This window comes from Etheostoma spectabile, chromosome 20, assembly GCF_008692095.1.
Source record: "Etheostoma spectabile isolate EspeVRDwgs_2016 chromosome 20, UIUC_Espe_1.0, whole genome shotgun sequence".
Classification (NCBI taxonomy): Eukaryota; Metazoa; Chordata; class Actinopteri; order Perciformes; family Percidae; genus Etheostoma; species Etheostoma spectabile.
The window spans coordinates 18,071,780-18,087,121 of record NC_045752.1 but is presented as its reverse complement, the minus strand read 5'-3'; the positions used below and the strand labels follow the sequence as shown (position 1 = coordinate 18,087,121).

General features: G+C 39.8%; 1 protein-coding gene across 3 annotated transcripts in view; it reads right to left on the bottom strand.

Annotated features, from left to right (window-relative positions):
* Nucleotides 1-15,342, bottom strand: part of kif6 (kinesin family member 6) — a 59,811-nt gene that overhangs the window by 32,335 nt on the left and 12,134 nt on the right. For all 3 annotated transcript variants that reach the window (XM_032500774.1, XM_032500775.1, XM_032500773.1), the window contains exons 7-12: nucleotides 13,683-13,889; nucleotides 12,944-13,087; nucleotides 12,421-12,507; nucleotides 6,110-6,213; nucleotides 4,384-4,489; nucleotides 1,210-1,369 (exon numbers count right to left, since the gene is read on the bottom strand). In XM_032500774.1, the coding sequence (XP_032356665.1) occupies nucleotides 1,210-1,369; nucleotides 4,384-4,489; nucleotides 6,110-6,213; nucleotides 12,421-12,507; nucleotides 12,944-13,087; nucleotides 13,683-13,889 (808 nt within the window). The remainder of the gene's footprint in view (nucleotides 1-1,209; nucleotides 1,370-4,383; nucleotides 4,490-6,109; nucleotides 6,214-12,420; nucleotides 12,508-12,943; nucleotides 13,088-13,682; nucleotides 13,890-15,342) is intronic.

Sequence of the window (15,342 nt, the reverse complement as noted above, 5' to 3'; positions counted from 1 at the left end):
ACCGGAGGGTCACTGGTTCAAGTCCCCGTATGGGCCAAAAAGTACGGAATGTGAATTGGTGGCTGGAGAGATGGCACTTCACCTTCACATCTCTCCATTAGTGCATGTACAGATCCTGTGTGTGTAGTTCAGGACTGTGTGTGATAACTAACTAACAAAGTTTATGTGGACATATAGTGTAAATTGTAATTTCCCAATTGTGGATCAATAAACAAATAAAAAAAATATTTTTTTAAATTAAAATGGTGATTGTTGGTAGTTGTTATGGTGACAACACAAGTCAGTAAAGTGTCTCACACTCACTAGTTTTATCATTTAGAATAGAATTTGATAACTCACTACCAGAAGCAATTAAATCCAGCAATCCTCATATTCTTTCAAGCAGCAACGGACAAAGTGCACAAAAGACGCCTCTCCATGCTCCTCACTACTCCACTGCTCATTTGTTGCAACACCTCACCTCAGTGAGACTGCGATTTGCCACAAATCAGTTTGTACGGAAGTTTGTGGAGAAGTTAGCCTGCTTCAACGGTCACAGTTCTACGCAATGACAAAGGTACACATAAAAATGACATATGCTCTGACCATCCTGCGATGTTGGTTTAAATGGGAATGTCCGTTCTAACCTCATTCTATTTATATGATTCGAACATTTATACTATTTATGAAAAGTAATATAATTTCTGAGGCAGAACCACCTGCTACACCAGTGGTTCTCAAACTGTTTTCAATAATGTACCCCTTTTGAATGGTTTCTTTAAGCCAAGTAACCCCTGACCAGCAATAATCATTTTTGTTAGAAAAAAAAGTCTATATAAAGAGGAACGGCACAGCGCTGTCAGCAATAGATTTACTAAACAACAGCCTTGTAACTGAAAAAACATCTAAATGCTAATAAAAAAAAGGAGAAAAAAACTGTAAAAAAAAAAAAAGACAAAACCTTGGAAAAAATATGGTAGAAAGAAGGAAAAAAGTAAGGCCAGAATAGGTAAAAAATGGCATCAAAAACTTTAAAAGCAGTGACATTACTTCCTTCGAGAAACACTGTGGTAGACAAACGGTAAGTGAGCAAATTTTGCCAGACTACAAGCTGTTTTTTAGCCTTATTATCAGATTTTTAACAATTAACAGATTTATTGTTTTTGTTAGACAAGTTATGTACAAACCATGGTAGAAAACCTAAGATGGCTGCAACGCATCAAAGGATACTTATCTCATTATCACGTTGCACCATCATCTCCTTTAATCTGGTCATTTCTGCAGCAGAGAGGTTGCTGTCTTGAGATACCGTTTCCCTCACTGTTGCCGCTGGTGATGCTCGCCCATCACTGTGCCTATTTCCTCCACCTTGCTTGTTCATGATCATTTTCTGTGAAAAAACAAAAAACATAAAAAGATTGTTTACCTTTAATGTTAGTTAAGAGAGTTACCTTATTTTTCTTTAATATTACATAATCTGGTTGTTTCTGGGTGGGTGATTCAGGGGGTTTCCATGACTTGAAATATTTTATATAAAATATTTTTTTAGGTAAATAAACATCTACAGGAAAAGTCAGCCTACAATCTTATATACTTGGGTTTGCAGTTTACTTAAACTTACTGTTTAGACTTATATGTAAACAACCATCTAAAACCGTGTATGAAAACAAGTTGGAAAATACATTGTAGAATCAATTATGATGAATCATTTTATTCAGTTAACATACATGAAAGAAACCATTATTTACCACAATTTGCCGCCATTTCTAACCGAAAAAGTAATAGGCGGAAGCCAAGGCTTATTTTTGCCTATCCTATCCCATAATCCCTATGGAATCACCCAGAATTCAACAAATCTAAATCTTAATCAGTCTGGAAAGTGGTGCTGTAAATTTTGTGATATTCCCTAAACATTTATTAAATTCCCCTCTTTTCTCTGTCTGTAACGTAACTCATAACATAACTTCAGTGATACACCAGGCTTGAAGACAGGTAGAAAACATGTTAAAGGATTGGAGCTTTTTCCTCTTGGAGAAGACACATAATAAAAAAGTACAGATGAGTGAGAGGCTGACAGTTTTGGGGACATATGCTGTATGGAAGCCCACTGAAGAAGATGGTTGATTTGGGTTGGGTTGAGGTTCCCCAGTTTTGTAAAATGACTTTCAAACATCATGTCACTACTGTGACAACATACCTTCAGTGCTAAAACACTGAGGTCAAACTGCACATCTATGCTCACAGTGCTGAAAAGATAAAACTGCAGATTCGCACTGCGCTTGAACATCACCCTAAAACAAGGACACGCGTGTTGAGCATGAAGGAGCTAGCCAGTGTTGAGAAAAAAGAAGAAAGAAATCAAATTCAAACCAGATCCAAATTCCTCCAGAATCACTGGACTTTGTGACTGGGGTGATGCTCAGAGGAATGTAAACTGAACAGGAGATAGAGTTTGTGGATCATAACAAACTCAGGGAGAGATAAACAGACATTCAAGTGGGATCTGGAACTGCTTCTGGTGACTGCTCCAACTCCAACTCCAACAGAACCAGAGCGCAGGAACAGTGTGAGCAACGCAGTGTTTTCCCTAAGCTTGTTAAGCAGCAGTGGGCCATCAGCTGCTGTTTGAGAAATGTTAAATAAAGGCTATAACCAAAAGAAAAACTTTGAAGAATTTATGTTTCTACCAACATTTGGTAAACAACATGCAACTGCAAACTCTTTCCGCAGCAGTCTGCATGACAAATTGTCTGTGGATTGGGCATAGAGCCAAAACCAAAATGATGCCCATGCCCTACTTTTATAATGCTTATTTTCACTAGGAGTGCTTATAGTATCAAATTATTTAATTAGTCTTTTTTAAATTATTGTTCAGTCTAGTGTTTAGTCTGCAAAATATCAGAAAGTAGTTCTGAGCAGAGCTCATGGGCCCAAGCTTTCATTTGACTGACCGATAATTGGTCGGATCACTCAATATATCTGATCGTTCAATATATAATCTCTCCAGCGTGTTTTAGGTCTATCTGTCCATTGGATGTGCCAGGTAACTTCTAGGTGGCATCTTGATCAGATGCTTACTATTTCAATTGGCCTCTTTTGAAGCGAAGAAGAAGCGACTCTACTCTGAGCTCCCTCTGGAAGTCTGAGCTCCTCATTCTATCTCACATAGTACCTTACCTCCAATGAGATGGCAAATAAGGGCAAAATGCCAAGCGCCTAGATTTAGGAAAGGCCGTAGGAAAATCAACAGCACTAGATAAAACTGGGAATCATTGGAACTGAAAATATTTTCACTTATTTTCATGTCCCTAAGAATTAAGCATATCATTTTCCAGTTAGGTCTAGAATACAATCATGTTAAAATTCAACTTTTTCGGTTAAGATAAATACATTTTACCTGTGCTAAGGTTTTCCCAAATTTCCGCGGGATGCGTTACGGCTGCGGATCGGCTGCAGATCTCCACCGTTTGTCAATACCCACCAGGTCCGAATTTGTTGCGTAACGGCTGCGGCCATGACTGACAGCTGAAGTCTCGAGGACCCGCGAGATCTCGCAAATTCATGTAGAATAGAACAACAAAAACAACAACAGTATGTTTCTATCCAGAGGAGTAGAGGGGAAACAACTCTGTGCTTTGTTTTCATGGTGTAGTGCAAGGAAATATGATCCGCCGTGAGCATGGTCTATTTTATTTTGAAAATGAACCGGATATTTTATTTTGTTTTGCTGCTTGACTCCCTGTCCTGCATCTGCCGTGTGCTGAATTGCTGCGGAGCTCTCCGGCATTCGGCAAAAATTGAAGTTTTGCATATCTGCAGCAGAGGGCTGTGGATCGCTGGAGCTGGAACGCAGTCGTTCCGCCGTCCATAGAAATGCACACGTTGACTTTAATGGAAACCTAATGACTCGCCGCCGTTCCAGAGTGGATCCGCAACCGTTACGCATCCGGTGGAAAATGGGGGATAATATTACCCACATTCAAATAGTAATGTACATTTTAGTTAATTGAAAAGTAAAGCATTTTCTAGTAAAAGACCGTAGAGGGAGCTATTTAGAGGAGGTTATTGGTCAGCTGGTCACTGCTGAGCCTATGTATGCAGGGGAATGTCACCTTACTAACCAAAAGCATTCTATATCTTTGTCTTCTGGCCACTCACTGTTACAGTGAAGATAAACCTCAAGCACTAAAACTAAATAACAGAATTCAAACGTTTACTTGCGTAGCAAACTGAACTGAAAATGTCTTCTGCTGCCACACAAGCATGGTTTTGTCCCGTGAACCAGGTCATGGAGAAAAGAGTGGAAATGGTGGATGGATACAGAGAATAGACACAGATAGGGGGTTACACAGGGAGACATGCACGCAAATGCTGCACATGAAGAGACCACTGTCAATATATTACCTTCAGCAGGGAGAAACAGAACTGGATTTTCCTCATGTCTGGTCCCAATGACAGTGTCACATCTGGATCAGAGTCATTTAGAAAGGCCTTGACTAACTCTTCCAACCTATACACACACACACACACACACACACACACACACACACACACACACACACACACAATACCAAATCTTAAACAAATGCATTACATGTTTCAATCCCTCTCCATTACACTTAGCACAAGCTCAACCGGCACTCAAACAGTTAATATGTATACCTAAGAAGTGCTTCTGTTTAAAATGTGGGTCTGGTCAAAGAAAACTATTTACGTAAATCTGTGTTCCAGCTCCACTGGGCCAGTCTGTTGATAAACTATCACTGGATGATAGTCCAAACATTGGTTCTTCAAGCTCTGGAACGGGCCACTGGAAAAGACCAACAGGCAAGTGTCCAGACGTAGCCAATGTAGGCACGATAACGTGTGGTTTTTACTTCCCACTGTAACGTGTTTAGCACAGAAACACACTAAGTTTACATGACTAAGGACTTAAAACAAACGTAGTGGTCTTCTTTCAGGGCCCTGCGAGACATCAATGGTTTTGTGATACTATAATTCTGGAGAATGCCTTTTTATGCCATGTACAATATTTTGTAAGAGAACAAACAGCATCAATCAAACACCAGAATTTGATAGTTTCCAAATAGTTTTTCCAAGGCGTAAAGTGATATGTTATGTAGCAAATGAAGCAAACTAATGTTGTTTTGAGAAAACAAATATAAATTGACTTCAGCTTGTATGGAAATGGATTGATACTGAACCTTAGAAAGCACTGAATGGAGCAAAAATATTCTTCTGGAAAAAAAGGTAAAAATCTGTATACCTGAGGATACATGAGCGCTTGGAAATGTGTCTAACCAATAACCAATGGGAATGAGTCAAAGCATAAACAACATACAAACAGCAACAAAACCATCAGCATGTCCAAAGAATGTAGTCATAACAGACATTATTAAAGGTTGCCTGTGTGAGTTTGACCACAAACAGGGGAAAATCAAGGATAATAACTTGGATAGAGAGCAAATAATTGTATAAATAGTTAAAAATAGTTATCCGAACGGGAGCAGCTATGTGCCTTGAACTCTGGCCCTGACTGACTGGGTCCCTCTGCCATTTAAGTATAGGAGCAGAACTAAAGCAGTCCTAGCTGGAGCAGAGTCCTGGGAAACTCCATTAGATCTGGTTAAGCCTCAGTGAATGAGGTTTCAACTCAGCACCGATGCATAGCCAACAGCATATGTTATGTAGGCATTTTAGGCTAACCCCAAATACTTATAAATTGTCAAACATATTTGCTTAATAACATCGGGGGTTGTGAGCATAACAAACACAAACCGAGAGTCCAAAAATCCATCCGCTCTCTTCCCGGAGTCTGAAGCGCACTGTAAGCATCCTAGAAGGCTGACAGAGCCAATGCAGCAATACACGTCTGCACTGTCCTGAGATGACTGGCTCACAGGTCACATTATGAGACACACACACATATTGTACAACCTGATATCCTGTGGCAAAAAGCCTCCTGTGGGATCCTTAGAACATTCTTATTTAACTCAAACAGAGTGTGTTACCTCCCCTCATCTGGTATCTGTAAATCTAAAGAAAGCATCACAGGCCATATTATCTAGGTTATGCAGAGAGACTGACTGGCTTGAAAGGATGAGGAATCAAGAAACAGGAGGTGAAATACTTTTGGATCTCTTCCACAGTAAGCTGGTCATCTCTCTGTTCTCCTGTCACCATGGCCAGATCTTCCTTCAGAGACTGGATCTCCCTCTTCAAACGGGCTATTAGCTGAAATACACACACAAACAAGCAGGGTTAAAAGGTCTTCTATACAGTATGTGCACATACACACAATGTCAAGCAGCGCACATTTGCACCTACAGCACAAAACAAAGACACACACTCACACACAAAGCGCACACAGATAGAGGCTATTTCACTGCTGCCAACTGATGAGACAATCCTTGGTGGTTTTGCGGCTTATGCATTTTAAGGACAAACTTAAGTGATTCCAGACAACTGGATGCTCCAGCAAGAAAAAGCAGGAATGCAAATCATAAATTAGCATTAAAAAGCTACGGTGGCAAAAAAAAAGGACACATAAAACCTTCTGCTGCTGTCTGTCCGCACGTGTAGGCTTTGCACACTGAGCCAAAGGGGTGGCTGCTGTTTGTAACCGCTGTCCGGTTCTGGTTACATATACATATATATATCAAAATATTTCACCAAGACCAGACATAGCTTCTTAAATAAGTACTTAGATGGTAATAATAAAAAATAAAAAAAGATGAAACAAATAACAGAATGTCAAAAAACCATGATCAGAAGAGGGACCGTGTGAAGGGACTAAGACATTGTTTTTAATAACAGCCTAAAGCATCATTCCATGGACTAATACTGACAGCAATATGTTTTCTAATCTGTGTACCCCAGGTACCGGTTTCTCCACCTGCTGAGGACAGGAAGAAAGCATTTTTTTTTTTTTTTCAAACAGTATACTGTATATGATCAAAAGTAAAAGCTTAATTAAAAGCTACAGTGACTATGTTTCTGTTGCACTCTTAAGAAATTCTAAGTAATGACAACAAAACTGTTGGCCACATGATACAAGCCTTCCGTGATGGCGCCACCCACCCTCACCCCTCCTCCATGCAGTTGCTAGTAGCCACAGAAATCACAGAGGATTAAAAAAACATGATGGACTCTTCAGAAGAGGTAATTATCGTCACTCGAATTTCTGCGCATAAAAGTCACTGGATGCAATTATCTCCTGAACAAAGCCATACTGAGAAATACAGAGAGAGTGTGTCTTCTAGTTATTAGCTACCTAGGACTTAAAGGATTAGGATTAGTTAGTTCAGGTCGTTAAGGAAGTGGCATCAGATGTATGTACGAGCAGCCATCAAGAATTCTGACAATTATAGCTCTTCTGATTGGACAGAACCATTTGAAGTTGGGGCATTGGCCAAGTTGGTGCATGGGCTTTTCTGTGTTTTAATGCTCCATAGACAATAGGATGTGTACAATTTGGATCAACTGAGTAATCAACTGGGCATCCATATGTTTTACTTTAACGGCAGCTGCCAAGTTATATAATAAATGCCATTTGTTTAAGAAATTGAATGCTGGTGAATTAAACCGATGAGTCACCTGCTGATTGTAATGCCATTACTTCTACTGGCAAGCACTCAGTGCTCTACGTTACTAAAAGAGCTTTTCCTACTTAATTCTTTGTTGTTCGTGCAACAGACCTGTTAAAATGGGATTGAATCCTAAATCTTCTGGTCCATACAAGGAGCAAGAGGTTAGAGTTGAGCCCACTCGACACGCCCTTATTTTGATGCTGAGCAGTTATTAGCAGTGTGCAGTAACTTGAACTTGAAGTTCTATGGGGTTAGGGCCACATACATAACAGACAGCCCATGAGGGCTGATAAGTCTAATAAATTCTACAGCTTGATTTCACATTATCTAGTTGTACAAGATGTTACCTGGTCATTTATTCTATGCAAAATCCCTTGAGAAGGGGGAAATCAGTGCAATGAGAGGATGACCTTTTTCTACATTTCATCTAAACACAGACGTATAATTACATGTTAATGGTAGGGACAGTAGGCCAACACCAATACCAAAGGATGGTGTAGTCATTGAAAGGAAGCCAGACCAATTGTAAAAAGAAGTCTGCACAAATCACACCACAAAACAACTCACACTTAACCACCTTTTCTTTTCTTCACATGACCGAGTTTCATTCTTCAGTGTAAATCCCACTTAATTATTGCCACTGAATTTGACCACACCTCAAAATACCACACCTCAAAAAGCAGACTGAAAGGCTGGAACAGTCTCAGTGGAAAAGAGCAAATACAACAGAAAGCTGCATCTGTGTGCTAGAGTCACACAGTGACACTCTTGACATAAAGTTGCTAGGCAGCAAGAAAGTTCACTGAAAACTAAACAAGGTCAAAAGTCAGACTGACTCATATAGTTTAGCAAAGCATCGCAACTTCGAGCAAACACATCTACTAACTAGAAAGTCAAAACCAGTCAGACATTGTCAACTTAACATGCTCTTGAGAAAAAACAGACCTGCAGTGTGGTTTTGGATAGGTGCCACTTAGCTAAATGAACATTTCACCCCAAATCCACCCCATATCATATTTTTTAACATACATCATAGCTGGTTATCCCCCGCCAGAGCCGCTCCCTGCATCTCCTTTTTGGAACCTTGGTCTGATGTAATTCTCTCCCAACTGTATCCTGAAAAAACTGACCGCCTGTTGTTGGTCAGCAGAATCGTGCAGTCTATTTCAGAGCACAGAGCCCACATTGGTACCACAGCACCACGGCAGGCTTCCATACACTCTGAATAAAAACTGACTCAGGCCATGTGACTGATGATGCCAGCATATCGTATGGAAACCCAAGTTAGTGCAATAATATGACATGCAGATTGTTCTTGTGATTGAAAAGCAACACTACATGTCTGTCTATGTTTCTGTCTTTGTGCTGACAAACATTCTACACAGTTAAGTTTGAAACATCAAACTGACTTGTAAAAACAGTCCTACCTTTAAATTAAACATATTCTTCTTAAATACCAACTAACCTATGCTGAAAAAACACCCACAGTAAGCACTTCACTATAACCACAACTTACATCTCAGATGCATATGTATTATACAGTATAGGTTGTCACCTAGAAACATGCTGCTATGTATGAAGGAGTCATAGTTTCCCACTTTACCTATCATGGGCAAAGTCTGACTGCGACAACAAAATGATAACACATGGGCTGTATTCCATGCATGGCACCACTTAGGCATTTTAGACTAAGGCAAGGAGCACTGTACAGAACCACACCCCTATACAGAAACTCTCTTCTGTCCTTGGACGAGATAGATGAGGGACCTTCCTATGTAGGGAGAGCAACCACCCGCGGGAATTTCCCCACCCACTTCCCAAACATGTCTCTGTTGGGCTATAAGCAGGATTCTGTTTGACTCACAGGTATGCGCTAATCAGAGCTGTCTTCTCAAGCAAGATGTTGTATGTATCTTTAAGTGAAGGGAGAGTCCAGGTTCAGGGGGTCACTCAGCCTCCTATTACCCTCCGCTTAGCTGTATAACAACACCTTTAGATCAACTTTTTTGACCCTAAAGAATTACAGAAAGAAGTGTGAGGTCAATTCAGTTCAAGTCAAACTAAGCACCCTGTGTATACAATGCTTAAGTTTCTCTGAAGTCCACAATAGTAGTAAAGAAAATAAAATAAAAAATAAAATAAAACATGCTGGAAGCATCTTCGAAGATCCATTAACTGTTTACAATTTCTTCTGAATGTAGACGTGGATCAGCCTGGTCTAAATGGAGGATTAGGACTGACCTTAGTGATTTTAGAGAGACCAACAGAGCAAACCTTATATGGTGTGGTCACTGTGGCAAACTTCCTTACGCTCACAGGTCACTTTCAACACCTCATTTTTTTTCCTGTCCACGAGACTTTGTTGTGTTTGGTCTGGTCTGGCTGGTTTCCTGCTGTTCATGCTTTGAGGAAGTGAATTTACTAGCCTTTAGGTTACAGTACAGGATCATTAAGGCAGCGTATAACCTGAATGATATACCAAACACTACCTGCAAGATTGTGAAAAGCAAGATCCCGGTTTTAAATCAATTGCCACAGTCGGCATGTCCAATTGACAGCGTGCCTTCAGACAGGGGCAGGCCAAAAATGGGAGTCTAAGTGTCACCCCAAACCACCATAAGTGACATCATTCTAATCTGAAAACTGCACTGTTGGCTTAACTTCTTTTCCTCAATAAAACAGGCAGAGAGATAGAGGGAGAGACAGAGACGGGAGCAACGAACAAAATGAGAAACACACTAAAAAGCCATCAACAGAGACAAGAAATTTGCCTGCGGAGTTAAGGGTTTGCCTAGAGCTGTAACTGTGCCGGACCCAATTGGAAGCAACCAGACACTGTCACAATTACTGGGCTGACCGCAGACTCTCTTAAAAATACCTCTGTAGGGTTTGCAAGTGGCCAGCCAAGTCTCACTAGCATTAATACAGTAGCAGTTGATCCTCAGGCAGATCTGGGTGGGAGTGGAGGAAGCGGATATAGCTGTGATGACTTACTGTATATCCCCCAATGTGCCTTTACAACAACTACCAGCTCTGCTTCCTGGCGTACTGCAGCAGGGGAAGGTGTGACAAGTATTGTAAAAGGAGAAAGTGAAGTTGGGCTGAAGTTTTCCGAAAAAATCTGTTATGTGACAAAAAACTCGTATTCAACCTGACCCTGTACTCTGTATACCAGGGGTTCTATCAAGTTTGCCTGATTAAATAGATACAATGTTGAACATAAATGTAGACTCTCTAGATCAGAATAATTTAACATGGTCACCTTTCTTAGCAACAGACATCAGACAATATAGTTAACAAATTAAAGTGTTGTTTCTCAATTAAACATGTACACTTTCTACAGCCTAGTTACAAGCTTAAGACTAGTTAAGACAAAACCATCCGATTTGTTTAAAAAAAAAAAAAAAATCTCTCCCTAAGTTATGTCATTGACATTTTATTAATTTATACATGAGTATATATGTATATGCATCTATGTATGTGTATACATATGTATATTTTTTCTGTCTTTCTCGTTGTTACTATTTTGTCTGTTTTAGCATTGTTGCTTGCATCTTGGTTTCTCTGATTGGTTCTTTGGAATTGCATGACAAACTGCGTGTATAATATGCAAACTATTGCTACTATTTTTGTTTGAAAAATAATAATAATAATAATAATAATAAAAAGGTAAAAAAGAAAAAGGAAAGAGTGAAGGAGGGAAAACCATTGTCGAGGGTTAACCTGGCTAAATTGCTCAGACAATCGCTACATACATACACAACATACATACCTCGTCCTGTCTTGAGCTACCGCGTTTTTTGTGTGTTTTTTTTTTTAAAAGGTCATCAAGTATGGCAATATATAAGTTATAGTCACATTTCAATTTAAATAGATTTTTAAAAAAAATACATATTTTCACAATAAAATAGGTGCTCCTATGCTGACTGCCTGCACATACCGAGGTGGCTTCTATATAATACAGCACAGGTAATGTTAGCCTACACAAGCAACTAGTATGATTTTAAACCAGCTGTGTGTCATGCATGTGCAGATGAACAACTTCTCTCAGTGGCAGCAGCTATCAGTTTGTTAGTATAACCTTTTTTCAGAGACAGAGTAATAATGTGCAAAGAATGCTCGATTTGAGCTCCCCATTTTATAATGTATAAGATGTAGTGTCCACTATAACTTTTTATGTTGCAACAATCCAATGACTTACATTATCATCAAAACTTTCCCTGCTCTCCTACTCTGGCCTCTTTTCTAACTCACTTAAAAAAACAAAAAAACAAAAAACAAAAAAACAGACTGCCCACTGTCTTTTTTTAGATTTTAAACTTTGTCCTCAGATGTACAACATCCGGGCAGGAATGCAAGCAATTTGTGCTTCTTCGCATGAATGTGTGTAAAGACATCCAGTATATACACACATCAGTCTCCAGCTGGAGGCTTTCTTAAGTGGTTGTAAGGTATTGGAATAAAATATGCCAAAACAGAATTGGAGGCAAGTAAACAAGACAGTGAGAGAATGCAAACAGGACCTGTGAGCAGTCTAATACCACAAGATGGACAGGCGTGTTGAAGGTGGAAAACTGCTTCTTTCAGAATGACATGTGGCACTAGAAAAACAAATTTGGTACTGGAAACCTAAAGAGGACACTTAGGCACATGGTGGGTTACATCTAGTTACATTTAGAAGCTGGATTCTCACTACAACCCATTGTCTGATCAATTTAAGATCTGGAAGCTATGAGGATGGTCTGGCCATAATGAAACACACATTCAGTCATGCTTCTGTGGTGTGATTGTGTGGCTAAGCTATGGTATTTGTAGGGACTAGTGACGTGATGTAAGTATCTGGCTGTCTCACCAAGGCTGGATCCAGTTCTTCATTCAAAACAGCCTCGTTCTTGATGAGAGACACGCGCTGAGCAAAGCGACACGTGGAGATGGACTCCTGAAAAGAACAGTTTAAAAAATACATTTTAATGTTTTCTGCCTGAGGAAAAAAAATTACTCTGAAATACTCCTTGTTAAGTACTAATTTGATAAATTTACTCAAGTAAATGCATGCAAGGACTCAACAAAGATGACAAAATGTTAACAATCTATACTTTCTTTACAAAACAAAGCTTTTTTTTCATTTCTATGAAGCAAAATATACTGTACATAAGTTGCATATGTTTTAAAAATATAACGGAATATTGTTATTGCTTAGTTTGAACACTAAGATAATCCAGATAATGTTTCAGAAAAAAAAATGTATATTCACTACTGACAAAGCTAGCTCGCAAGGCCAAAGGGCCGATAATATTTCACCTAATAACCTATTTTTCACACTTTTGAGCAATCTACAAGAATATTCTGGTTTACAGTAGGCGGTCCATCCTTACATCAAGGTTCCTCTTGTCCACTGCCATAGTGGCAATCATGGTAGTCATGCAGTTTCCTCCAAGGCTGTCCCTCAGCACAGACGTCAACATGGAGTTCCTGTAGGGAATGTGGGAGCGGTTCTTTTCTGACAAAGCTATGATCACCTGATGAAGAGAGCAGTGAAAAGTCTCGATATGTAAATCAAGACTGAGATGGAGGTAATAAACGAATGCCTGATCGTAACATGAAGAACATGTTATTACTCTTTCCAACAGTGTGGGTCATTACTGTTCATACAGTAACTGCAAGATGGCCATTAATTAATGTAAAATGTCTGACCTAAAATGAATTATGATAAGACTTCTAGTAGACTGAAATAATGAAGAAGCCTGACTCAGTAGAATACACAACTGTTTTCTCATGGTGGAAAGCAATCAACTTGCTGTGCCAAATCACAAAGAAATTTAATTTCATTATTTACATAAAATGTATTTAATATGAAATTGATTGTACAAGGGGTGCCCTGGTGGATCACCTGGGGCAGGGTGCACCCCACGTACCAAGGCTCAGTCCTTACTGCAGCAGCCCAGGTTTGGAATCCAACCAGGGGGTCTTTGCTGCATGTCTTCCTTGATCTCTCCCTGCTCACCCACTCCCTTTCCTGTCTACAGCTGTCCTTTCCTATTCTCCTATTAATGGCCAAAATGCAGAAAAAAATACATTATTTTGAATAAAAAATTATGTTTCAGAGGTGGGTACCTGCTCTAAGTAGTGGAGGGAGAGGTTGATGTACTTGGCCTCAGTGAGCAGCTGCCCATTCAGGCCAGTCTTGCTAACTCGATCCGATCCAGCCAAGTCCACTAGATGGAGCTTGGAGCGCCGCAGGGTGGCCGAGCCCGGCTCACGTCTGCACAAGTGCACAGTGAAAATGCAGTGGGAACGTGTGGATGCCTGGTTCATCGGAGTCTGAAGATGAGAAAAGAAAAGGTGACGGAACATTGTGAAAATCCTGTTATATTCTAAGGTGTGCATGGGATTATTCTGAATCCTCTAAAATCGGTACACATGAAAAAAAGGAAAAACAGCTCAAGCAATTTTATTCTCCATCTGCCGTACTTTCCATATTGAAACAACAAAAAACATGTTTCCTTTGATTCTTATTTTGTCTTGCTCATGCTGGTTTGAAGATCAAAAGGCACACCGTGTGTAACCAATGCCCAGTAAACACATGGTGGCAGCTTTACAAAAGCTGAAGTTGACTTTCAGATGGTTTATTAACTAGAAGCGTTACTCACAGGGTCCTCGATGAGAGGAAAAATTGAGGAAATGGACATTTACGACGGTTCTGATCAGAGACATCTTTTTTGTTTTCTTGTACGCAGCTAAGACACAAAATGGTGGTTTGAAAGAACAGCTATAACAAAGGGTTCTCCTGATATAGTACATTCTTTCCTTGAATTAGCATCTGATCAAGGCTGATATTCTTTCCCTTTTGTGAAATGGGTGATTGATCTAAGACATGGACATGGACTCAAATACATCATCAGAGACATACCAGGTCATTCATTTTAAAAAGGTGCTCTGACCCTAACTTGTTGTTGGCGTAAATGTGCCAACACCTGCCTGTCAGAGTCGTGACAGCTCACGACAGATCTTTCACTATCTTCACCCACCGCTGTCATCTCTTTGCTCTGCCCAAATTCCCTTCACTCTGCACACAGCCATGTTTGCTCCTCAGGGTTTCCCTTAATGTAATACGAAACTGCCCTTGAAACAGATGTTGAAAGGGATCACATACATAATAGGATTGAATAAAGGGTCAAGGGTGTTGAAATCTGTTTTACAGTCTCGCCACTGACAGCTATGTTCCACACCAACCAAAACCAACCAAATTCGGGTTAACCTTGATAAGTAGCCCATATAGGTTGTCAAAATTCCAGACATGTTGCTGTCAGTGGAAAGATTTGCTCCAGGTCATGGCAATTTCTGCAGGTTTAGGCTACTGGCTGCCACATACAATATATAAGTAGTGGTGCTGTTCAACTGTATTCATTTTTACTGACAGGTGTTTCTATTGTTATGTTCAACAAATACAACAAATACTGAACATTAGAGCCTTCATTTTTTGACAGTGCGACATAGAAGTGACTGTTAATGCAAGTAATACAACTGAAATAGATACAAGCACTAATGTAAGACAGTTAGAAGCATTACACTAGCAGCTGTCCATAGATAAGAAGTGACTGTTGGCTCTTATCACTGAGTGATTTTCACCATGGCATTCATCATGACTGAGCACCAGCTGAGAGACAGTTTTCTTAAGTTTTGTGCGTGCATCGTGTGTTATAACTTTATTTAGAAATCACCAGACGTAAAGGTTTATTTTGGAGTCCTAGAAAAAGTCTCAGCATAAAAGAGT